Source organism: Hemiscyllium ocellatum, chromosome 29 (assembly GCF_020745735.1).
Source record: "Hemiscyllium ocellatum isolate sHemOce1 chromosome 29, sHemOce1.pat.X.cur, whole genome shotgun sequence".
NCBI classification, from domain to species: Eukaryota; Metazoa; Chordata; class Chondrichthyes; order Orectolobiformes; family Hemiscylliidae; genus Hemiscyllium; species Hemiscyllium ocellatum.
The window spans coordinates 15,764,533-15,791,605 of NC_083429.1; the positions used below are offsets into that span (position 1 = coordinate 15,764,533).

At 42.6% G+C, this 27,073-nt stretch overlaps 1 protein-coding gene across 4 annotated transcripts in view; it reads left to right on the top strand.

The window, feature by feature from the left end:
- Positions 1-27,073, top strand: part of prdm10 (PR domain containing 10) — a 206,663-nt gene that overhangs the window by 133,498 nt on the left and 46,092 nt on the right. For 3 of the 4 annotated variants that reach the window (XM_060846798.1, XM_060846797.1, XM_060846799.1), the window contains 2 exons: positions 6,741-7,088; positions 25,437-25,592. In XM_060846798.1, the coding sequence (XP_060702781.1) occupies positions 6,741-7,088; positions 25,437-25,592 (504 nt within the window). The remainder of the gene's footprint in view (positions 1-6,740; positions 7,089-25,436; positions 25,593-27,073) is intronic. The other variant, XM_060846801.1, reaches the window with a different exon arrangement.

Genomic DNA, 27,073 nt, shown 5'->3' on the forward strand with positions numbered 1-27,073 from the left:
ACCTGATTGATAATTCAGTGAAATGGATTGTCCAAACTTCAATTCCACTCGATTATCAGACAGAAGTTCTAAAAGCAGGGTAATCTGTTCTGTGCAGCACCAGCCAGACAGTGAGGAGAAACAATGCCACAAATCTTGACCTCTTATGATGAACTTCCCAAAGCATAAACTCTCCTGCTGGCTTTAGGCGTCTCTGCCTGGTGGGAGTTTTTTGACATTGAGTGAGTAGAATAGTGTGGAGTGGATTTTGTTTGTCATTTCTACCATATACAACTGATACAATGAAAAACGAGACCGTGTTCCTCCAGGACCAAGGTGTTACATGGACAGTAGGACTACACGATCATACAAAAGATGACATAAAGTGCATAAGAAGTGCAAAACACGCAAATTACAAGTGTAATAAAAGAATGATAATTAATAAACATTGTTCTCGCAGCAATTCAAAGTTGTGCAAAGAATTTCAGATGGAAAAGAGTTCGGTCATACAGGGTGAAAGAACCTGGTGACTTAGGGAAAGAAACTGTTGAACAGTTTGGTTGTGAGAGACTTCTGCCAGAAGAGTTTGAGTGAGGGGTGTGTGGGGTCTTCCATGATGCTCTTGGCCTTTCGGATGCAGCATGTGGTGTTATGTCTGTAATGGAAGGCAGAGAGACCCAATGATCCTCTCAGCTGTCCTCACTATCCGTTGTCGGGTCTTATGATCCGAGACAGTGCAATTCCCGAACCAGGCAGTGATGCAGCAGCTCAGGGTACTCTCAATGAGTATAGGATGGAGTGTAGAATGTAGTGAGGATGGGAGGTGGGCTTTCCTCAGTCTATGCAGAAAGTAGAGACACTGCTGGGCTTTCTTAGCTATGGAGCTGGTGTTGATGGGGGAGCCGTCAATGTCCAGTGGAGCGTGGTCACTCTGTGCCCTCCTGAAGTCAACTTCTATCTCTTTCATCTTGTCCATGTTCAGAGACAGGTTGTTGGCTCTGCACCAATCCGTTAGCTGCTGCACCTCCTCTCTGTATGCTGACTCATTGTTTGTGCTGATGAGACCCACTACAGTCGTACCATCAGCAAAGGGGGGGGGGGGTGCCATGCTCAATGTGATGATGTTGGAGATGCTGTTCCCGATCCAGATTGACTGAAGTCACCCAGTCAGGAAGTCCAGCATCCAGTTTTGCAGGGAGGTATTTAGGTCCAGCAGATGCAGCTTTCCAATCAGGTGCTGAGGAATGATAATGTTAAATGCAGAACTGAAGTCTATGAAAAATAATCTAATGTAGGTGACCTTCTTCTCCAGGTGGGTAAGGGCCAGATGGAGGGTGGAGCAAAATTTGCAAAACGACAAGTTGTCTAATAAGCTTTCAAGTTTGAAAGGTAACTCGACACTTGTCATTCTTAAAACACACTTCAGCACATTTGGGAAGTGCACTTTAAAATAGTATTTATCATCCACTTCAATTGAGTGTTTGTTGACTGTTCTGTTGGCTCCCAAGAATGATTTTGTTGTTGAAATTGCTTGTGATGGTGAAAAGATTATCAGTCATAGAAGTGCTACACATTGATAAACACCAACTCAACTTGTGCCCTTGATTGAGAGTTGGCAGTGCTGACATGTTAAATTCACCCAAGGATTTATCAGGAATCTGATTTTATTTGGTTGCTTGCCTGACAAACTAATGCTAAGGATGGGCATCTTCTCTCAAAGGTTACTGAGACTAAACTGAATTTTTTTGTGGCAGTGAGTGCACGGGTTACAGCTTTGTGTCTTTCCTTTCTATCGGCTTGTCTCAATGTTAACTGGTACTTTCACTAACCTGATATTGTTTCTTCTGAATGCTGCATCTTCATTTGCTTGTTTGTTTGAAGCTGCTTGAAGTTAAACAACTGAATGGCAGGCTTGGTTGTGGTGTTTAACTTGATTTTAGTATTTTCTCTTTCCATATGCTTCGCAGTTGGATTTCCAGGTGGGTTTAACCTTGACCTCAGCACTAGATAAGCATGTGGGGTATAACCGTGGTGGGTACAACAGAATTGAAGGTTATTGATCCACCCTATGTGTTGTGGGGCAGATTACAAGACCATTTAGTGTTGTGGGAGCATTTCCTGATATGTTACTGTGTTGTATTACACTTCTACTGTCTGAGTCTTGAGCAAATAATTCCTAATTAAATGTTTACCCATGACCCCCACCTAATGCCATACAGTGCCATTTCTACTCTACATATATCTGTGTTATCATATTATAGATATAATTATTTAAATCATTGAAATTTTGCATTATTTTGGTTGCTACATCAAAAACAAGGATTGGATTGACTTCAGCATTTCCATTGACAATGTCAGTTTCTTTGTAGTTAGATTTTTATAAAGTGATGTTTGTAATCTTTTATTTCTATTTGCAGTGGAAAGTACCAATATCTTTCGTATTTTCCCAACTTTTATTCATGCAGTGTCGCTAACATAATAAAGCATTTCTTGAGAACCTAACAAAACAAAATTTGATACTGAGCTACATGAGATATTGGGAAGATGGCCAAAAGCTTGATCAAAAGGACTGTTGTGAAAGGGGAAAGGGATGTAAAGAGGTGGAGAGGATAAGAAAGGAAGTTCCGGTCCTTATAATCGAGCTACTGAAGGCAAGCCATGAATGGTGAAACAACTAAAATTTAGCATGTCAGAATTGGATGAGCATAGATCCCATTAGTGTTGCAGAGCTGGAGGATGTTTAAAATGGGGAGGGTCAAAGACATGAAGGGAATTGAAAACATGGATGCCCGTGACTATATATCTGAACAGAAGTAGGAGCAACAGTCAGCTGTTCAGCTCTTCAAGCTTACTCTGCCATTCGATAAGATCATGGCTGATCTGATTGCAACCCATTCCCACCACTCTGATAACCGCCCTGATAACTTTTCATGTCCTTGTTTAAGAAATAAAGCATTTGACAAGGTTCCACATAGTAGATTGGTTAGCAAGTTTAGATCATGTGAAGCAGAGGAAGAACTAGCCATTTGGGTAGCGAACTGTCTGGAATATAGGAGACAGAGGGTGGTGGTGGAGAATTGCTTTTCAGGCTGGAGGCCTGTGACACAGATTGGTGCTGGGTCCACTGCTTTTTTGGTATTTATGTAGGTGGTTTGGATGTGAATACAGGAGGTATGGTTAGTTAGTTTGCAGATGACACCAAAATTGTAGCTTTATTGGACAGTGAAGAAGGTTACCTCAAAATACAACAAGACTTTGATCAGATGGTCCGATGGGCTGAGTGTTGGCAGATGGAATTTAGTTTAGATAAATGTAAGGTGCTGCATTTTGGAAAGGCGAATTAGAGCAGGACTTATAGACTTAAGGGTGAGGTCCTGGGGACTGTCACTAAACAAAGAGACTTTGGAGTGTAGTTTCATAGTTTCTTGAAAGTGGAGTCCCGAGTTGACAGATAGTAAATAAGGTGGTTGATATGCTTAGGTTTATTGGTATGGAAGTTGGGAGGTCTTGCTGTGGCTGAACATTGGTTAGGCCACTTTTGGAATGCAACTGTCAAATCTAGTGTCCCTTCTATCAGAAAGATACAGTGAAACTTAAAAGGATTCAGAAAAGATTTACAAAGATGTTGCCAGGGTTAGAGGGTTTGAGATACAGGGAGAGGCTGAATAGGCTGGGATTGTTTTCCCCTGGAGCATTGAATGCTGAGGAGTGACCTTACAGAAGTTGATGAAATCACAAGGGGCATGGAAAAGCTGAATAGCAAAGGTCTTTTCCCCTCAGGATTTCAGCAGCAGACTCTCTGATGCAAGGGTGGAGTCAGTTGAAATCATGGTAGGTTGAAGTAAATGGTCATTCCAAAGGAGTGCATATACAGCACAAAAATAGGTGGAAAAGGAGGTTAAGAGAGGAATACAAGCAATTTACAGAGAGATATTGAGAGGTTAACTAAGTGGGTAAAACATTGGCTAATAAAATATCATGTGGAAAAATGTGGGGTTGTTCAATTTGGAAGGGAGAACAAATGAACAGTTTTTTTAAACGGGGTAAAACTGCAGAAAGCTGCAACACATGAAACTTAAAAGGCCAGCACACAGGTGCAGCAGGTAATGAGGAAGACTAATGGAAGTTGGCCCTTATTTCAAGGGGGTTGGAGTATAAAAGTAGGGAGGTCTTATTGCAATTTGTGAGACCACGTCTAGAGTACTATAAGTCATTTTGGTGCCCTTATTTAAAAATAGATATTATTTTCTTGGAGGTAATTTAGAAAAGGTTCAGTTTGAATTATCCCCAGAATAGAGGAATTATCCCCATAATGGGGTGATTATCTCCAGAATGATCCCCAGATTGGGGGGGTTTTTCCCAGAATGGTTAGCAAAAGTTAACCAGATTTAAACTGTACTCATTGAATTTAGAAGAATGAGAGGCGATCTTATTGAAATGTGAATGATATTTAAAAGGCTTGACGGGTAAATGTTGACAGGATTTTCTCTCATGGGAGAATCTCAGAATTAAGGCATACCAATCACACTGAGATGAGCAGGAATTTCTACTCAGAGGATTGTGAATCTTTGGAATTCCTTGGCACAGCGAGATGGGGACCTGAGATAACTCTTGATCCCTGGTCAAGAATCTATGGGGAAAGGGCAGGAAAGCACCCATGAGTTGTGTTAAATTAGCCATGATCCTATTGAATGACAGATCAAATTTGAGGGGCCTACTCATGTTCCTATTTGTATGGTCTTTTATGTGTTTGAAAAGCTAAGTATGGCAGAAGGATTGCAAACACATTCCTCTTCGGAGTTTCCAGAGCAAAGTAAAGGAATTTCAAGTGGGATTCAAGATGATGGCTTTTGACTTCCCAAAATTTAATGGGAGAAGACTTCTGGTGGAGCAGCACCGACTTTTGCATAAACAGTTATAATATAATAATAGTGAAGGTGTTAAGAGAGGTGATAGTCATAACTCAAACTTCAAAGAGGAGGGTTTCTACTTGCAGTTCTGCACAGCAGGACTAATGTTTACACCCCTTTGTCCTTCTGCCTTCAATTTTATGTGATTTCTGAAGATGCTAAGATTAAAATGTAGTCCACTCATTTATAGTAATAGATTTGTAATGGAAGGCAAAGACATGGTGAAACAATAAGCAACAAGGTAAGGATTTCTATCATGACTAGGTCAACAGATTTAATCATGATAACGTATTCAACCCATACATGGAGATATAAATTCTGATGTGCCCCAGTTGCAGAGGATGAACTGCTGGAGATAAATAGAGATAAATTGCAATTCAGAGTTTAGGATGAATTCAGTACTGAAGGGGGACTTGCCATTGTTGTTGTGCTGTTTAGTCCAGTGTATACCAATTGCTGTCACCACCTTGAAAGAAAGTACTTAAACTTCAAAGAAAAAACATCCTTGTAATCCAGGGATTCAGATGTGGTATCTCAATACTACGCTTTCTATTCACCATTAACTCTATCCAAAGAAGAGTGGAAAAACATGAGGAACAAGTGTCTGAAAATCTGTCAGAGGATGTGACTTCTCAGTACCTTGCTGAGACACTCAAAGAGCTATTCTCAGGCTTTAAAACCAGAAGCTTTGTGTGTCGTTAATGTCTCATTATTGTACACTCAAGCTATTATCTTTCCTCCTCCATCTGCACTGTATTCTCCTGATACATACTGCCTTACTTCTTTGTTGTATGTGAATAAATCTGGACTGTAGTATTTAGCCATATATAATGTGCAGTAGTTATTATTTTCTATTTCTTGAGTTATCTAAAAATAGGGGTGGACCTCATTCGTGTCCTCGAGTCAATGATTTCCATTGATTCAGAATTAATTGTTGGACATGAGCTACACTGTTCTTATTCTCTTCCCAATTAGTGTAGCCCATGTCCATCAATTCACTCTGAATCAACAGAACTTATTCGTTGAAGAATACTTACACTAACGGTTCAGGTTATTCCTCAACACCCTTCATTCTATGAAGTTATATGGCAACAGGTTGAGTTCATTAAACATTAGAAATTATTCATATTCTGTCCCACTTAGAATTTCTAATCTTTTCAGTCACTGCTTCCATAGTGATGTTAACGTAATAAACATTTTACAGGAGCATTATACATTAAACTGATTTCAACACCAGGCCATTCAAAAGTGATGTGCCTCAGCCTGTCAGAATGCCTGGAATGGTTAGTTTCTTGAGGCCAGGATGGTATAGCAACCCAGGTTATTAACCCTCATTTGAGAGATCTCTCAGCAGCCTTCTGAGCCTATCACCAGTGAAGCTCTCGTGGCACCATGGATTGTGGATGATGTTTGAATGGAAATAATATCTGTTCTGAGTGTGAATTGTTGTTTGTTTTGTGACGTTTGTGTGACCAGAGCCTCAATCTAATACTGTTCTCACTGTCTACACAGCCTCCTCTATTATTGACTCCTGGCTTGGATTGAAATTGTCAGAGGTTCTATTTCTATCATTCTAATTGTAGATAGAGGCAAATAAGTGATCTTGAATTTTATTGTGCTTCAGTGGAACAAAATTACTGAAATGTCCAGGGAAAAAGGAAGATCCTTAGCTGAATCTGTCACTGTTTATCACTGTCCTCATCAATCATCTGATGTGAAGTCATTCATCGAGACCTCAGGCCAATGGGTTAGCTATTGTACCTTGTAGGATAGCAGTATATGGTGGCAGATGATCAATGTTCATTTGAAAGGCACATGTATACATTTAAATATCCTTTCTTTTCTCTTCAGAATGCTGCACTTCATCATCTCTTTATACGTAAAACATTTCGACCATTCAAATGCCTACATTGTGGGAAAGCTTTTCGGGAGAAGGAAAAGTTGGATCAGCACCTGCATTTCCATGGGAGGGAAGGCAACTATCCACTTACCTGTGACATCTGTAACAAAGGCTTCATAAACAGTTCGGCACTTGATTCGCACATGAAATTCCACTCGGATCAGAAAACATATTCCTGCATTTTCTGTACTGAATCTTTTGATAGACTTGACCTACTCAGGGAACATGTCACCATTCATGTTACTAATGGCTGTTTCACCTGCCCTTCCTGTAAAAAACAATTCCCAGACTTCATTCAGGTGCGTATGTTTGAGCGCTTTTAAATCTTTTTGAAACATGCTGTGGTGCTGTAGTAACACAGATGTTGAATGGGGGAGGGAAGTCACCATCAGGGGGCACTGTGTGCAGGGGAGGTGCTTTCGGGATGTATTATGTGTGGAATATTGTTGGGGAGGGGACATGAAGAGGCACCTGGCAAATGGATGCTGTGCGAATGAGCATGCTGTGTGATGCTACGTGATGCAGTGGGGTGGTTTTGTACAAGTGGGGTGGTGTTGTACAACAGGGGCTGCTGTGGTTCTTTTGGAGTGATGTAAAGCATAGAAAACATGGAAAATAGCTGCAGGAGTAGACCATTCAGCCCTTTGAGCCAGCACCCCCATTCAATGTGATCATGCAATCTCATTATCCCATTCCTGCTTTCCTTCCATTTCCCTTGGTCCCTTGCAAAAGCCATGTCCAGCTCCCTCTTGAATATAATCAAATGAACTGGCCCAAACAGCTTTCTGTGGCAAAGAATTCCACAGCATTTACAACTTTTCCTCATCTCAGCCCTGAATGGCTTACCCCTTATTCTTAGACTGTGACCCCAGTTCTGGAGTTCCCCACCATTGAGAACATTGTTCCTGCATCTAGCCTGTCCAGTCTCATCAGGATTTTATATGTTTCCATGAGACCCCCCCCCCCCCGCCCACATTCTTCTAAATTCCAGTGAGTACAAGCCTAATTGATTCAGTCATTCTTCATATTAGGGGCGGCACGGTGGCACAGTGGTTAGCACTGCTGCCTCACAGCGCCTGAGACCCGGGTTCAATTCCCGACTCAGGCGACAGACTGTGTGGAGTTTGCACGTTCTCCCCGTGTCTGCGTGGGTTTCCTCCGGGTGCTCTGGTTTCCTCCCACAGTCCAAAGATGTGCGGGTCAGGTGAATTGGCCATGCTAAATTGCCCGTAGTGTTAGGTAAGGGGTAAATGTAGGGGTATGGGTGGGTTGCGCTTCGGCGGGTCGGTGTGGACTTGTTGGGCCGAAGGGCCTGTTTCCACACTGTAAGTCTAATCTAATCTAATATCAGTCCTGCCGTTGCAGGAATCAGTCTGGTGAACCTTCACTGGACTCCCTCAATAGCAAGAATGTCCTTCCTCAGACTGGGAGACCAAAATTGCACACACTACTCAATGTGTGGCCTCACCAATGCCCTGTATAACTGCCGCAAGACATCCCTACTCAAATCCTCTCAGTATGAAGGCCAGCATGTCATTAGCTTTCCTCACCACCTGCTTCACCTACATGACAACCTTCAGAGAATGTTCCACCGTGACACCCAGGTCTCACCTTTTCCTAAATTGCCACCATTCAGATAATAATCTGTCTTCCTGTTTTTGTGACCAAAGTGAATAACCTTACATTTATCCACATTATATTGCATCTGTCAAGTATTTGTTCACTCAGCCAATCTGTCCAAGTCACCCTGCAGCCTCTTAGCATCCTCCTCACAGCACACACTGCCATCCAGTTTGGTGTCACCTACAAATTTGGAGATATTGCAATCAATTCCTTTGTCCAAATTGTTAATGTACATTGTGAACAGCTGAGATCCCAACACTGAACCTTGGAGCACCCCACTCATCATGGCCTGCCATTTTGAAAAGGACTTGTTTATTCCAACTCTGCTCCCTGTTTCCCTGACTCAACATCTATCCACCACAATACATTACCTCTGATACCATAAGTTTCAATTTTCCATACTAATCTCTTCTGTGGGACCTTGTCAAAAGCCTTTTGAAAGTCCAGATATGCAACCTTCACTAATTTCCCCTTGTCCACTCCATTGGTTATATCCTCAAAAAATTCCACAAGATTTGTCGAGCATGATTTCCATGATCTAACTGTGCGAATGGAGGTGCTGTGCTCTATAACATTGATTGTGTAAATACCAAATTTGTTGGCTTTCCGGTTTCTGTTTTTGCTGATTGTTAAGTAGCAGTGAGTTTTGTGCAGTAGAATCTTCGAGTCCAGAAGTGGCAATTCAACCTTTTATATCCCTGCTGGCTCATTGGTAGCACAATCCAAATACAATAAAACCTGCTGATGCTGGAAATCTGAAGTAAAAACAAAAATGTTAGAAATACTCAGCAGGTCTGGCAGCATCTGTAGTGAGAGAAACAGAGTTCATCTTTTCAGTTCTGTTCTAATAAAGGGTCACAGACCTGGAATAGTACTACTCTCTGTATCCACAGATTTTACCAGACGTGCTGACAGTTTGCAGCATTTATCACTTTTCTTTTACAGTGGAATAAGTTGAAACTCTCCACATTATTCATTATCCAAATCTTCTGGCACCTCCTGATATCTAGGGAAGATTGCAAGGTTATGACAGGTTTAGATTGTGGAGATAAACTTATCATGCAGTTTCCACTCCTATTTCCTTTAGTAACCTGCCATGTAAGCTCTCCAGATGAGGCATCTTATCCACTTTAAGCAAAAGGAGCCTTTCAATAAATCCTGCCTTTTAATTTTCACTCTTCTGTTAACTCCTGCCTTTTAATTTTCACTCCACCACCAAGGTGGCTCAGCAGTTAGCACTGCTGCCTCACACTGCCAGGGACCTGGTTTCAAATCCATCCTTGGGCAGCTGTCTGTGCGGATTTTGCACATTTTCCCACTGTCTGCATGGATTTGCCCGGGTGCTCTGGTTTCCTTCCAAAGTCCAAGAATGTGTAGATTAGGTGGACTGGACATACTAAAAGTGTCCATAGTGTAAAATTGTCTATAGGGATGTGCAGGCAAGGTGGATTAGCCATGGGAAATTCAGGTTTCCAGGGGTAGGTTGATCTGGGTGAGGTGCTCTTTGAGGTTCAGTGTGGGTTCAATGGGCCAAATGACATTCTTGCATACTGTAGGCATTCGATAATTCTGTGAACTCTACCTGCTCTGCTTCTACCAACATTTCACCAGCATCCTGTTCTTGAAAATGTGCTGATGCAATGTATTGAGCAATTATTCAAACTTTGCCTTGACTTTGTCCTCTAAAGGACATACCCACCTCTTACTGCTCATTTACTATTTGCAACAGGTAACAGATTTTTGCATTCTCTCATATAAGGACAAAAGAGATAGGAGCAGGAGTAGGTAATTCAGCCCCTTCAGTCTACCCTGCCATTTAATACAATCTTTGCTGATCTCATCTTAGCGATATGAGTAGGGTAACTTTCCATTTTTCTGCTCACTCTCCACAAACCTTCAACCCATTACGAATTAAAAATCTGTTTATCTCCTCCTTAAATTTACTCAATGTCCCGGCATCCACTGCACTCTGGTTTGAGAATTCCACAGATTCATGACCCTTTTGAGAGAAATAATTTCTATTTATCTTTGTTTTAAATCTGCTATACCTTATCTAAAGTCATGACCTCTTGTTTTAGATTACCCCACATGAGGAATCTCTCCACATCTACTTTGCCAATCCCTTTAGCATCCTATGTATCTCAATTAGATCTCCTCTTATTCTTCTTAACTCCAGAGAGTATAGGGCTTTATGATAACCACTCTCTGTTCCCATGTTCTCACTCCTTGCCAGTCATATTTTTGCATTCACATGCCCTTTCAGCTTCTCGTATTTGCCCTGGTTCTCATTTGTTGAATTCACCTATAGTGCATCATACTCCCCATCTTCCTCGTAATTTATTCTCTTATTTTTGCCTTTGTTGGGATTTATTGAATTTGTATCTAAGATCTTCTCCTTAAAGATTCCACCTTGTTCTGTTATTGTTTTTCCTATCAGTCTTTGGTACCATTTTAACATGGAGATGTCCCCTGCCATTTCATTTAGAGTTAACTGTCTTCCAATTTGGAAGTTCTAATTTGATGTTCTCCATTATGAATCTAAGTCTTGAGATACTGTGATCACAAGACATTTGGTGGGTTTAACTCCGCTCATTCCCCAGTATCAGACCCAGTAATACTCCTTTCTGAATTAGAATGAGAACCTACTGATCAAGAATGTTTCCCTTATTAGGAGAGTATTTTAAAAACATTTTTTCTTTTTTTCTGTCTTTACTTTGATTTTAATTTCCAAATAGTCTGTGGCAGATTTGCTCCTCTGAACTCTATTGTCACAATGAAGGAACAGTGAATCAGGAACACACCACTCAGCCGTTTGATAAGATCCTTCCTGGAGAGATATCACCAGAGCTGCCTTCACAAAATCTTGCAAATCCACTGGCAGGATAGGCATTCCAATGTGGACATCCTCTCTCTGACCAATAGCCCAGTACTGAGGGACTGGTCACTTGTGGTGGCCCAGCCACGTTGCCTGCATGCCCGACACAGGACACTCTAAACAAGGACTCTAGTCTGAGCTCTACACTGTTAACGGATCATTAGGAGGGCAGAGGGGACACTTAGAAGGACACCATGAAGGCTCTCTGAACAAATCCATCCTCCACATCAACACATAAGAATCACTTGCACTATAAAGTACAATCTGGAGAAGCATCCATAAAGGCACCGACCACTTTGAGTGTCACTGATTTGGGCATGTGACGGCCAAGCAAAAATAGTGGAAAGAGCGCATAGAATCCAGAGTATCCCGGCTACCCCAAACACCACCTTCCCCCGAGAGACAGAGTTTGCCAGTCCAGGCTTGGACTATACAACCACCGCAGAACCACTAGCCACACCCCTGCCAGAACCACCACCAGAATGGAAGCAAGTCATCTTTAACCCTGAGGCACTGCCAGAAAAGAAGAAAGTAGAAGCTGATCTGATTGTAGCTTCAAGTTCACATTCCTGCCTACCCCTTACTTAACAAGAACCTATCCACCTTTGCCTAAAAATTATTCAAGGATTCTGGTTCCACTGCCTTTTCAGGAAAAGTGTTCCAAAGATTCACGACTGTCTACTTTAAGGGGTGACTCCTGTTAGTTCTAGGTTCTCCCATAAGAGTTCATGGTCAATGCTCCTCCGTGATCTTCGATGTTTCAAGCAAGTCATTATGTGATCCACTAAATTCCAGGGATTCCTTCCAACTCCCTATCCATTCCAGGTATTATTCTAGATTTGGAGATGCTGGTGTTGGACTGGGGTGTACAAAGTTAAAACTCTCACAACACCAGGTTATAGTCCAACAGGTTTAACTGGAAGCACTAGCTTTTGGACCAGCACTCCAAAAGCTAGATATTATTCTAGTGTGCCTTCTTGTTTTGATTTTCTGCACAGTACAGGTTCTTTGGTCCTCTGTTATGTTGACCTTTTATCATACTCTAAGATCAGACTAACGAACATACCCTTCATTGTACTATCTCCATGTGCCTATCGAAGAGTAGCTTAAATGTCCTTACTGTATCTGACTCCACTACAACTGCTGGTAGTGCATTCCACACACACACACCATTCTCTGTGTAAAGAACCAACCTCTGATATCTTCCCCTTAACCTTCCTCCAACCACCTTAAAATTATGCCCCCTTGTGATAGCCATATTTGCTCTGGGAAAAAGTCTCTGGCTATCACCGTATCTGTGCCTCTCATCATCTCGTATACCTCCATCAAGTCACCTCTCATCCTCCTTCGTTCTAATAAGAAAAGCCCTAACCTCCTCAACCTTTCTTCATAAGACAAGCGTTGCAATCCAGGCAGCATCCTGGTAAATCTCTTCTGCACCCTCTCTAAAGCTTCCACAAATAGTCAATTCTGTATCCACTCAGCCAAATTTCCCTGTATCTCCTTACTCCTTACTTTCTGAATGAGCCTACCATGGCAAACCTTACTAAACACCTGGCTAAGATGAATATATGTCACATCCACTGCTCTACCTTCAATGTGTTTTGTCAGATCCTCAAAGAATTCAATAAGGCTTGTGAGGCATGACCTGCCCCTCACAAAGCCATGCTGACTATCCCTAATCAAACTATGCTTTTCCAAGCAATCCTGTCTCTCAGAATCCTTTCCAATAATTGGCCTACCATTGATGTAAGACTGACAGGTCTGTAATTCCCATGATCATCCCTATTCCCTTTCCTGAACAAGGAAATAACATTTGTCACCCTCCAATCATCTGGTACTACTCTAGTGGACAGTGAGGATGCAAAGGTCATTGACATTCTCTGAATGGTCTCTCAATTTAGATGGTTAGTTCTCTTAGACTTTGTTTGGACATTGTTAAGCCTTCTATCTCTCACTTCCTGTTCCAACGCTTACTTTACCTTTTGTCCGTTCATGCCATCTCTGATGTCACCCCTGTGGTATTCACTAGTGGCATAACTGTGTAGTTCCCATCAAGCACACTTGATCCAGAAATAAAACATTCCAACATTAAAGCCTTTTTAAGATTTTCAAACCTCTCTGCGTTGTGAAAACGAACTGCTATTCTGTAACTCCATCAGAGACAGTTAATCATTCAATAGCTGCTTTAAACTGTCAATTAAAATATGAACTCAGCCTTCTCTCGCTGAGATAGTGCTTTTGAAATATATCCAAGCACTCATATTGACATCAGGAGTAATAACAGCCCCTTGGGGAATTGCCAAAATGAAATCTCTGATGTAAATAAAACAAAAAACTGTGATGCTGATGATCTGAAGCAACAACAGATATTGCTGGAGAAAGTCAGCAGGTCTGGTGGAATGGGGACTGAAAGAAAAGGTGCTAAAAATGCTGAAGACACGGTTTGGACAGGGGTGGCTAGAGAGGAGGAGGAGGAATGAGCAGATAGATGGAGGTGGAGCCCAAAGACAGAAAGAAAGTTAGGCAAAGGGATGAATGATAGTATGCCAGGGAGAAAGAAAAGCTGATAATGGGGACCATAAGTAGGTGAAATTGGGTTGGCTGTACTGAGACCAGCCCATGTTATGACGGGGCCTGGAATGTGTGGGTGAGCAAAGGACATAAAAGGAAGTGTTCACGCCTTTAAATTATTGAACCTGATATTGAGTCCTGAAAGCTGCAAGATCCCCAAATGGAAAAAGGAGTGCTGTTCTTCCAGCTTGCATTGAGTCTCACTGAAGCACCCCAGCAGGCCCACGACAGAATGTTGGCCAGAGGACACAGTGGTTTATTGAAGTAACAAGTGTAATAAAGTGGAGGTGATACTCTCTGAGAACTAAATCTGAAAAACCCAAAGAGGAGCGCTTCACCCTACAATCTGTAAAAAGAGTGTGAAAAGTGGTGTAGCCTGCCTTTAGCAACTTTGCATAGTTAAATAAAATAAACCCATGACATTCACTTTAAAATCAGCAAGTAACAATTTATTTATCTAACTCTAACAGTGAACAAACGAGCTAAACTATTAACACATCGAATAAATTTCTTCTAAGTACTAACTGTTCCTGAATAAAACTAGATTCTAATGGTATGCTGTCCCAATGAATATGAGTCCCACTCATATAAAAAAAAATAGAATTTACTCTCTTGAAATTACAGCCAGGTTACATGTTATATGGGCGGCACGGTGGCACAGTGGTTAGCACTGCTGCCTCACAGCGCCTGTAGACCCGGGTTCAATTCCCGACTCAGGCGACTGACTGTGTGGAGTTTGCACGTTCTCCCCGTGTCTGCGTGGGTTTCCTCCGGGTGCTCCGGTTTCCTCCCACAGTCCAAAGATGTGCGGGTCAGGTGAATTGGCCAAGCTAAAATTGCCCGTAGTGTTAGGTAAGGGGTAATGTAGGGGTATGGGTGGGTTACGCTTCGGCGGGTCGGTGTGGACTTGTTGGGCCGAAGGGCCTGTTTCCACACTGTAAATCTAATCTAAATCTAATCTAATCTAATGTCTTCTGAAACATTCTGTGCCTCCTCTGTCGTTCTTCTGTCAGGAATTTATTAGGTTCTTTTTCTATTACAAAGATGGCTGTGAGAGCCAATTTTTCTCTTTCTCTCTCGAGCTGAGGGTTCTTAGCTGTCAGATGGTAGTTAGCTCTTGGGTTCTGTCCAACTGCCCCCTTCTTTTATACCCATGATGACATATCGATTTCTTAAGTAGGATTGATCCTATGTTGTCAAAATCATCAGATTTAAATTTAAAGTCATAGAGTCATAACATGTCCAGCATGGAAACAGACCCTTCAGTCCAACCTGTCCACACCGACCAGATATCCCAACCCAATCTAGTCCCACCTGCCAGCACCCGGCCCACATCCCTCCAAACCCTTCCTATTTATATACCCATCCAAATGCCTCTTAAATGTTGCAATTGTACCAGCCTCCACCACATCCTCTGGCAGCTCATTTCATACACGTACCACCCTCTGCGTGAAAAAAGTTTCCCCTTAGGTCTCTTTTATATCTTTCCCCTTTTACTCTTAACCTATGCCCTCTAGTTCTGGACTCCCTGACCCCAGAGAAAAGACTTTGCCTATTTATCCTATCCATGACCCTCATAAATTTGTAAACCTCTATAAGGTCACCCCTCAGCCTCTGACGCTCCAGGGAAAACAGCTCCAGCCTGTTCAGCCTCTCCCTGTAGCTCAGATCCTCCAACCCTGGCAACATCCTTGTAAATCTTTTCTGAATCCTTTCAAGTTTCACAACATCTTTCCACTAGGAAGGAGACCAGAATTGCGCACAATATTCCAACAGTGGCCTAACCAATGTCCTGTACAGCTGCAACATGTTAATAGGTTTTTAGTATCTTAAGTGTTTGTTTTAATTGATTGGCTAAATTGTTGTCTTGGCCTGCTAACTGTATGGACTTTCAATACAAATGTTTCAGTTCAAGTGCTCTCTGTACACCTCCATACCCCTGGAGCTGCTGTTCACAGACATACATTTTTAATCTCTAAGCATGGAAAAAAGTCCTATCTTTTAAAGGGACCATGCAATGTTTTCTCCATTTTACAATTTTACACACCACCACCACATTCTAACTTCCCGCCTGCCATCTACAATTATTCTACCGAACTCTGCAACAACAAGCAAATGGAAGCTCAGGGTCATTTTTGCAGACAGAACATAGGTGTTCCAGAAAGTGGTCACCCAGTCTGTGCTTCATCAATGTAGAGAAGGCCACTTTATGAGCAGCAAATATAGTGGACTAAATTGAGTGAAATTCAAGTAAATTGCTGTTTTATCCTGAAGGTTTGTCTGGGACCATGAATAATGCAGAGGGAGAAAGTAAATGACAAGTGTTGCACCTTCTGTGATTGCATGATGAAAGCCTTTGGAACAGTGACAGTGGGCGAGTTTGAACTAAAAAAATGGCCCTGCTGAATTAATGCTTTCTAGTTGTGTGGTTCACATCCTCTCAACTACTGAAAGAACTGGGATCCATTGGAAGTGAATGCAAGACTTCCTTCTGTAGTCCTATAGAATTGTTATGGTGCAAAAGGAGGCCGTTCGGCCCATAATGTCTGCATCTGGCCATCATTTGTTGCAGTCCTCTGGAGTTGGCCTGACTTGGCAAAACCTCAGTCCTTTAGCACTCTCTGCCAGATTGGATGACTACAGATGCCCCCATTGACATGGTCTTATCTTTGTTGTTTCTCCACTCAAACCAAATGGATTCTATCCTTTCCTCCTCAAGGGTATCTCTTTTTAGAACCCTAACAATATCTTCCCTAATCAGGACTGCTACCCACCTCCCTTTGTTCCTTCTTTTTGTCATTTATAAATATGTGCTTGTAGCTTGCCAGCCTTATTCACCACACTTTGTGCATTTACATACACCTGTTCAAAGCTTGTCTTTGCATTTCTTCAAGTTCTCCTTCATTTATTCCTATTTTTATGGTATGAGTTCCTTCTGTCATAGTATGCAATGCTCTTTCACTTTATGCACCTCATGCACTTTATGTCTTCTGTTGTTGTCTGCTGCTGACATTTCTCCCTTAATTTGGTTTAAAGCATCTCAGCATGGTAGTGACCATGCTGAGGTGAAATCCATCCCTTTTCAATTGGTGCTTCTTGCCCCAGAACTTTCCCTAATCCATCAATTATCTGAAGGTCCTGATCCAAGCTTCATGCCATGCATTAACTCTCCTGTCTTCCGTTTCTACTCCATGTCAGTAAACATGGAGAATGGGAGTAATCCAGAGATAATTATCTTTAGTTTTCTGCATTTTAACTTCCTCTCTATCTCCTGAAATCTTACCTTGTGTCTGTCCCTACGTTGATTTGTAGCACAGTTTTTGACTTACTCCTTTTCATAGTGTTCTGCATCTTTTATGTGATGCCCTTCATCCTGCTATTAGGGAAGCAGCACAACATGCATGGCTCCCAGTGATGCTTGTCTGTTTCCTTAACTATGTAATGGCATTTAAAAATGCTGCTTCTCTCTTTTATATTCCCTTCTGTATAGCCCCTTGCTGATTGGTGCCATAACCTGGATTGCAATCTATCAAGATGTTGTCACTTCCAGTAGCCTCCAATGCTGAGTGCCTGTTGACAGTGACTCATCACCCCAAAGGCTTTTGCACTTTCTCTTTTTCCTGTTTTTGCAGATGAATACCTGTCTACTAAAATGAACTCCATCTGTCTGTGGAACATTACATTCCAGTAAACTCTCATTCTTCCTGATGCTCTGCAGTAACTCCAGCTATCTCCCAAACTCGTAAATCCTGAGCTGGAATTCAAGCAACTGGAAGCGCTCCCTGTATATGTGGAACCCCAAAATACATGAAGTTCTCGCGTGGTACTGAACTGATATATCCCAGCTGTATCTGAAGGATTCTAAAAATCTTTGTTCATTGTCTTGGAGTCTATCATGTTTAAATTATTCATTTTAATTAAGGTTTCCAGACCTGTTTTGTGATAATATTCATTATTAATTAACTTGCTATTACAAGTACCTGATGGAAGTTTTTAATTTCCTGCTTCCTCGTTTGGAGAGAGAAGAGGAATACTCCCAATTAATAACACACTGCTTTCCTCTATCTTGACACTTTGAATTCTACTCCTCTGTTCTGGCTCACAGCATTTATTATTTTTCAGTCTCTTGTTCACTTTCTATTGCGTGCTCTTTTCTAATATTCATTACTTTAAGCTGCTAACATTATTTCTTACTTGATTGTCTGTTATTACCATTTGTTTTTGTCTCCTCAACTGTAAAAACAAATGTTAGGCTGTAACCTGAAGCAAGCAGGTGTCATGTAGTTAAAGTATATTAAGGGCTGTGGCACGGTGGCACAGTGGTTAGCACTGCTGCCTCACAGCGCCAGGGACCTAGGTTCAATTCCCGCCTCAGGCGACTGACTGTGTGGAGTTTGCACGTTCTCCCCGTGTCTGCGTGGGTTTCCTCCGGGTGCTCCGGTTTCCTCCCACAGTCCAAAGATGTGCGGGTCAGGTGAATTGGCCATGCTAAATTGCCCGTAGTGTTAGGTAAGGGGTATATGTAGGGGTATGGGTGGGTTGCGCTTCGGCGGGTCGGTGTGGACTTGTTGGGCCGAAGGGCCTGTTTCCACACTGTAAATAATCTAATCTAATCTAATCTAAAGGGCTGTTTGTTACAAAGGGTTAAGATCTGATACCTAAAGAGCATATCAGAGTATACTTGAAAATGACCAGAGTATAACCCAGTGTGAGATATAAGTAAAAGTTTCAGAGTGTCACTGGCTTACTGGAATTGATCAGCAACCTGCATCTAAATTACTTGAAACCAGCTCCTTGCCTGCTGTGTATGGGTCAAGTGGTTTGCTGGTACAGTGTTCAGCATCCAGCCCCGTCAATCTCAGCTGCACTGCAGCAAGTGGATTGCTGGGTTGCAATTGTTTACTGAATTCCACTTCCTTTCACTCTGACAAGAACCCATTTTTCTTCTGTATGGCAATTTACTGAAGAACAGACTTTGAATATATTGGTTCTTTAATTGGAAAAGAAAAATCTTAGTTAAGTAGGAGGACAAAATGTAAAGATAAATGGAGCAAGGAATACATATATAAGGTGTTTGTTTCATGTAATAAGGTTCCTGCCATTAGTTAGATAAAGTTGTGTTAGACAGGTCAAATCCTGCTTGTTTTTATTCTCTTGTATTACTCCAGTTCCTGAATTTGGAGTGGATCGAAAATAACAATAATTCATTCATATTTACAGTTTTGCAACAGGTAGTATTAATGTAATTCCTGATGTAGTTCAGGGAATGATACAAGCTTAAAATAAAAAAAAATACAGAACGGTGGACGCTGGAAATTTGAAATAAAAACAGAAGTGGCTTGAGAAACTCAGGAGGTATGACAGATCTCTGGAAAGAGAAACAGAGTTAATGTTTCAGATCTAATGGGCGGCATGGTGGCACAGTGGTTAGCACTGCTGCCTCATAGCGCCAGAGACCCGGGTTCAATGCCCATCTCAAGCGACTGACTGTGTAGAGTTTGCACATTCTCCCCATGTCTGCGTGGGTTTCCTCCGGGTGCTCTGGTTTCCTCTCACAGTCCAAAAATGTGCAGGTGAGGTGAATTGGCCATGCTAAATTGCCTGTAGTATTAGGTGAAGGGGTAAATGTAGGGGAATGTAGGGTGGGTTGCGCTTTGGCGGGTCGGTGTGGACTTGTTGGGCCGAAGGGCCTGTTTCAACACTAAGTAATCTAATCTAATCTAGTGTTCCTTTTTCAAAACTGATTGCAGCTAGAAAAGTTAGTATATATGCTGAAAACTGGGGAGGAGGGAAGGTAGAGGTGGAGACGCGAGAGAGAGAGAACAGCAGTTGGGCAGTCACAGGAATAGCTCATGGTGAGCCAGGAAGGAGGAGAAGTTGCTTGTGGTGAAAGTAGCACATGTGGTGACACAGCCTGGTATGTGGAGGTGGGGAAGGACATGGAAGAAAGTCCTCAGGCCCTAAAAGTTTTGAATTTGATGTTGAGTCCTAAAGGCTGCGAGGTCCCCAAGGGAAAAATGTCTTCTAGCTTGTGCTGAGTTTCGCTCGAACACTGCAGCAAGTCCAAGGTAGACATGTCGTCCAGGGAATATGGTAACGTGTTGAAGTGGCAGACATACGGACACCTGGGACTATTTTTGCAGACAGAACGTACATGTTTCGTGAAGCAGTTGCCCAATCTGTGTTTCATCTCCCCAGTGGTACAAGCTTTTCTGTACAGACAAACTCGATTTCCAACAATTGGTCATGAAGGTAAATAACTCATCTTTACATCAACATATATCTGATTTTATTTTAAGTGCAACAAAAGCACAATTAAATTGGCACCTCATGTGACAGATTGTCCTTTGGACTTTGTGACTGTGAATCAGATACTCACTGCCTTAACTAATTCATCATACTTAATATGCAATTACGGTTAATTTATTGCAGGGTCAGTGTCTACTCATTAAACACTTTCAGCCGCCAAAGCAGCTATGAAAACCTGCTCCATTGGTTGCTCTCAGTTCTTGAAGAGCAAAGATTAAAAACTACAGACTTTTGGTTTATTTATCCAGTACTGCTTTTGGAGTTTGATTACAATTTTATTCATTACTTGTCATTGTCCTCTGGCAAAACATGGAGCCCAGGATAACATGAAAACAATGATTTTAGAGATGAATTGCTGTGGTGTGGGTATGCTCACTGAGCTGGGAAGTTGATTTGCAGACGTTTCATCCCCTGTCTAGTTGACATCCTCAGTGCTTGGGAGCCTCCTGTTAGTTCCGTACCTGCTGCTTCAGGTTGCCAGTTCCAGTATTCTGCTGCAGTGGCTGGTATATTGGGTCTAGGCCTATGTGCTTGTTGGTGAAATCTCTGTATGATGCCGTGCTTCGAGAAATGCTCTGGCTGTCCTCTGTTTGGCTTGTCGCACAATTGTCATGTTGTTCCAGTCAAATTTGTGGTCCTTGTAATCTATGTGTATGGCTTCTAGGGACAACTGGTTATGGCACTTAGTGGCTAGTTGGTGTCCATGAATGCAGATTGTTAGTCATCTAACAATACCCTATATAGTGTTTCATGCAGTCTTTGCATGGAATCCTGTAAATTAAGTTAGTCTTGCAGTGATGGGTATAGGATCTTTTGTCCTGGCGAGTTGTTGGCTGACTGTGGCTATCGGTTTATGGGCTGTCATGAATCCATGTGATCAGAGAAGTCTGGCTGTTGGTTCCGAGGTGATTTTTTTTTCATAAGGTAGCGTGGCTACTGAGTTGGGTTGTGACATTGTTTGTCTGCTAGGCATCTGCGGATGAAGTTGCGGGAGTATCAGTTCTTGGTGAAGACTCCGTAGAGGTGTTCTTCTCTTCGCATGGGTGGCACAGTGGCTCAGTGGTTAACACTGCTGCCTCACAGTGCCAGGGATCTGGATTCGATTCCAACCTCAGGTGACTATCTGTGTGAAGCTTGCACATTCCTCCCATGTCCGCATGGGTTTCCTCCCACAGTCCAGAAGTGTACAGGTCAGGTGAATTGGCCATGTTAAATTGCCCATAGTGTTCAGGGATGTGTACGTTAGGTGCATTAGTCAGGGGTAAATGTAAGGTAATAGGGTAGAGAATGGGTGGTGGGTGACATACTCTTCAGAAGGTCGATGTGGAGTTGTTGGCCCAAATGGCCACTTTCCACACTGTAGGGATTCTGTGAAAAAGCTAGGGGTGTTGCAGTGTGTTGTTGCCCTTTTGAACAGGATCCTAATGCACTTCTCATGTGTGTGTTCGGCTGGTTGCTGTTGTAGGAAGAATTAGGAAGTCTATAGTTTTTGCATCCCTGTGGTTATAGTTGAGTCTCTTTGCTAGTATGTTTTTTTATGTGAATGAGAGCTGCCTATTGGAGAGGTTTCTTACCCAGGTGTCTGCCATGTTATCTTCTCTGCTGTTAGTTAGCTGGACAGCTGGATAGCCAGAGATTTCTCGAACCATGGTACTCATCCACAGACTTGATCAACAAACACATCAACCTAGACCCAATATACCAGCCACTACAATGAACTACCGGAAGCAACAGGAACGGAACCAAGTAAATTCCAGAAGACACAGTACAGCAGCGCTTCACAGGAGGCTTCAAAGCACTGAAGATGTCACCTAGACAAGCGATGAAACATCTGCAAATCAACTTCCCAGCTCGCCAATCATACGCACGTCCACGGCAACTAGCACCTGAGCTACAAATCTTTACTCAAACCTGTAGATATGAATTCTCTGAATAATATCCTTTTCAGCAGAGCTTTTGTAGAAATGATTTTGGAATGTGCGTCCGGCTGACATGTACTGGCTGAAATTACTCCATGGTACTTTCACATGATTTGCGAAATAATTTAGGTTGCAACCTGAATGCGTTCACAAATTGATAAAATCTGGCATCTTGCTTTCCATGTCCATTGATCCTGCTCAAGACTCAAGTAGGGGGTATGCCTGAATTTATACGTGCATATCAATTACCCGACTTCAATTCTATTTTGAAATTGGAAGATTAAAAATTTTCTCTCCTGATACTTCATTGGATACTTGCACCCTAGTGTAGCACTGAACCATGCAGGTTATGAAGGTTTTAGGATTGGCTTCATATAATCCCTAGAAGCCCAGTGGTGGAGAAAGAGGCCATTCAGCCCATCGAGTTTGTACCAAACCTCTGAAGACCATCCATCTGTCTATTCAGGAGGATTACAGAATTGTTATGGCAGAGGCCATTCAGCCCACTTTATCTACATTGGTTCTATTACCTACTGCCAATCTCCTACCTTTTCTCAATATCCCTGCACACTATTTTGATTCAAATAATCATCCAATTAAATGCCACAATTGAACCTGCCTCCACCACGTTTCCAGGCAATACATTCTGTACCCTAACTACTCAACAAGTGCAAAAGTATTACTGCTGAAAATGTGTTGCTGGAAAAGCGCAGCAGGTCAGGCAGCATCCAAGGGACAGGAAATTTGACGTTTCGGGCATAAGCCCTTCACCATTCCTGATGAAGGGCTTATGCCCGAAATGTCGAATTTCCTGTCCCTTGGATGCTGCCTGACCTGCTGCGCTTTTCCAGCGACACGTTTTCAGCTCTGATTCTGCAGACCTCACTTTCTCCTTTAAAAAGTATTACTTCCTTGCTTTATTTGTACATCATTTTAAATCTATGCCCACTTGTTCTTTTTACCTTTTTTCCAACAAAGAACAACACAGCATAGGAATAGATCTTTCAGCCCTACAAACCTGCATCAGCTCATTTTGCCCTTTCATACTAAAACTGCCTTTTCTTATCCATATCCATCTACTCCCTTTCCTATTCATTTATTCACGCAGATGCTTTGTGAATGCTGCTTTTGTGTGTCCACCACTTCCTCTGGCAGCAAGTTCCACGCACTCACCACCTTTTGTGTGAAAAACTTGCCTTGCATATGTCTTTTAACACCCCTCTGCCACAACTTGAACCTGTGTCCCCCAGTAATTGCCCCCTCCACACTGGGGAAAAAACCTCATACTTTCCATTCTGTCCATGCCATTCGCAATCTTACAAACTTCTGTCAGGTCGCCCCTCAACCTTCTGTGTTCCAGTGAAAACAAAACCAACCTATCCAAACTTTCTTCATTGCTAAAATCCCCCATACCAGGCAACATCCTGGTAAACCTTTTCTGTACCTTCTTCAAAGCATCCACATCTTTCTGGTAGTGTGGTGAGAACTGTACACAATATTCCAAGTGTGGCCTAACTAAAGTTCTGTATAGCTACAGCATAACTTGTAGAAAGTGAGGACTGCAGATGCTCAGACGTGGTTGACGATGCTCTCCACTGCATCTCCTCTACTTCCTGCTCCTCCGCCCTTGAACCCTGCCCCTCCAATCGCCACCAGAACAGAACCCCACTGGTCCTCACCTACCACCCACCAACCTCCGGATGCATCATATCATCCTTCGTCATTTCCGCCACCTCCAAACAGACCCCACCACCAAGGATGTATTTCCCTCCCCTCCCCTATCAGTGTTCTGGAAAGACCACTCCCTCCGCCACTCCCTCGTCAGATCCACAGCCTCCACCAATCCAACCTCCACTCTCAGGACTTTCTCCTGCAAGCGCAAGAAATGCAAAACTTGCGCCCACACCCCCCCCCCCTCCCCCACTTCCCTCCAGGGCCCCAAGGGATCCTTCCATAACCGTCACAAGTTCACCTGCACCTCCACACATATTATTTACTGCATCTGCTGCATCCGATGTGGCCTCCTCTACATTGGGGAGACAGGCCGCCTACTTGCGGAACGTTTCAGAGAACACCTCTGGGACACACAGACCAACCAACCCAACCGCCCCGTGGCTGAACACTTTAACCTCCCCTCCCACTCTGCCAAGGACATGCAGGTCCTTGGACTCCTCCATCGCCAGATCATGGCAACACAACGCCTGGAGGAAGAGCGCCTCATTTTCTGCCTAGGAACCCTCCAACCACAGGGGGTGAATGCAGATTTCTCCAGCTTCCTCATTTCCCCACCCCCCTCCCCCCACCTTATTTCAGTCCCAACCCTCGAAGGCAGTGCTGAGTCCTTGACCTGCAATCTTCTTCCCAACCTCCCCGCCCCCACCCCCTCTCTGGCCTATCACCCTCACCTTAACCTCCTTCCACCTATCGCATTCCCAACACCCCTCCCCCAAGTCCCTGCTCCCTACCGTTTATCTGAGCCCGCTTGGCACACCTTCCTCATTCCTGAAAAAGGGCTCATGCCCGAAACGTCGATTCTCCTGTTCCTTTGATGCTGCCTGACTTGAATCCAAGAGCAGTGTAGAGAGTCTGAAGATTAATGAGGTTAATTTAAAAACCATCAGCTTTCTGAAGAAGCTCATCAGCTAAAACTATGTACTTTTGTGGAAATAAGCCTGAACACCTGATGAGGGCTTTTAAATAATGAAATTGAAGATATTTTTTCAAATTCGAAAAGCTAATGGATAACAAAAAATTAAACCAGATGGAGGAAGAGAGGGTAACTCTGTGGAGTGTAATTGAGCACTGCGTAATTTTCAAAACTGGCCGGTTTGGGCAGAAGAGAAAGGTTGATGATGTCAGAGTTCCACAGTTTCAAGATCCTGACAAAAAGTGATCTTCAGGGAAATCCCAGGTGGTGAGCTGTGACTTTAACACAGTCGACATGGCCTGGAAACAGTCAGGAAGACGTTTCTCACGATTGATGGCCGGTAAACTAGAGGCAGGAGAAATGAGACAAGAAATCATGAGAAGAGTAGGTGTGATGAGGTAAGTATAGGAGGGGTTTGGTAAGGAGTGGACCTGGTTGCAGGGAATGGAGAGGGTGTTGGGAGAAAGTGAAGATAGAAGTGATTGGATCTAGGTTTCAATCTTTCTCTTCAGTATTTAAAAAAAAAATTCCTTTCAAATCTGAAGTGTAGGAACAGTAAATTGTTTCCTTTACCTATCACTGACTGTGTGTAATGTCTTGTGTTAGTGAACAGTCCTGGTTCTGTTACTTTCACTCCTCAGCGGTCTCTATAACAAGATAGTTTATTTTTAATACAGTTTTGAAATTTTTCAATGAGCAGATAAAGAAGCATATTCGCAGCTTCCATTCTGAGAAGGTTTACCAATGTACAGAATGTGACAAAGCCTTCTGCCGGCCAGACAAGCTCCGACTACACATGCTGAGACACTCAGACCGCAAAGATTTCCTCTGTTCCACGTGTGGCAAACAGTTCAAAGTAAGTGAATCCAAATACTGTACACGACTCTCACTGTTCTATGTGTTTGTGTGTATGGTGATCCACAGTAAATTCAGTATTGTGATGAGGGGAGTAGAGTTATTACATTTAGCACCCAATATATTATTTGGCTGCTACATTGAAACTTTCGTGGTGTAAAACTGTTAATTGCTTCATGCCCCTTCAGTCTGAGACCACTTAGAATGACGTTGTTCCTTGGTCAAATTACAATATTCATGCTTCACATAGCTTTCTTGAAATAAATCGGAGGTTAAGATAATGGTGCAAGATGTTTGGCGAAAATTAAATCTCACAAAGTAAGCGTGTCTAAGTTCTAAGGTTATCATGACCAGACAATGACAGGCATCAGCAGGGTTTCCCATGACATTATGAACCAAGTTGAAGAATAGAGCAAGCTTTGAGAGTGGAATGGACTGGCAAAGGAGCAATTTGGTTTTGACTGGATTGGAAGGGATACATGCACCTGATAACAATACATTTCATGGATCAACATTTATATAATATTGCTTATAAGAAGTGATGGCGTGCAATCTGTCTGTGACATCTTATTATTTGGCTCCCTCTCCTGGAAAATTAGTTGTATAATTATATGTTTTGTTTTTGAGTTGTTATGCATTTCCTTCTAACTTACAGTATCCTGCCTTTCCAAGCTCTCCTTGCAGTTGGAAAGAGAATTCCTAACTATTTCCCATTGCCATGGCCACTTCAAGTTCCTTCCACCACCTTGTTCCTCACCCTTGTCATTCTCCCATGTTGGTTCCTCCTCATTTCTTATTGTCATTTTTTTTGACACCAGGAATAGGAATATGGCATTTAGCTACATGAACACATTATTGACCTACATTACTCCTGAGCATATTCTCTGTCCTGATAGAACTTATTTTGTTCACGTGGACACTTCTCAGCTTTCTTTTCCTGTACTCTAGCTCTTAAAAAGAACAATAAAGGACATCGGACTCATTTAATTCAATTTGCCATTTTCTTTGCTTTTATTTTTCAATTTTGTATGCCTGTTCTTTTACCATATCATCCCTACAGTGTGGAAACAGGCCATTCGGCCTGTCCAGTTCACACTGACCCTCCTAAGAATAACCCATCTGGACCCACCCCCCTTCCTATCGCTGTAACCCTGCATTGCCTATGGCTAATCCATCTAGCCTGCACATCTTTGGACATAATTTAGCATAGCCAGACAACCTAACCTGTACATTTTTGGGCTGTGGGAGGAAACTGGAACACCCTGACGAAACCCACGCAGCCACGAGGAGAATGTACAAACTCTACACAGCCAGTCGCCTGAGGCTGGAATTGAAACTGCATCCCCTGGTGGTGAGGCAGCAGTGCTAACCACTGCCCTATGTGTCTTTGCTATTTATGTTGTCTTTGCTATTTATGTTGTCTTTGTTATTTATGTTGTCTTTGATCTTTTTATTCAATTGTGACTTTTTTGTCGATCTTGG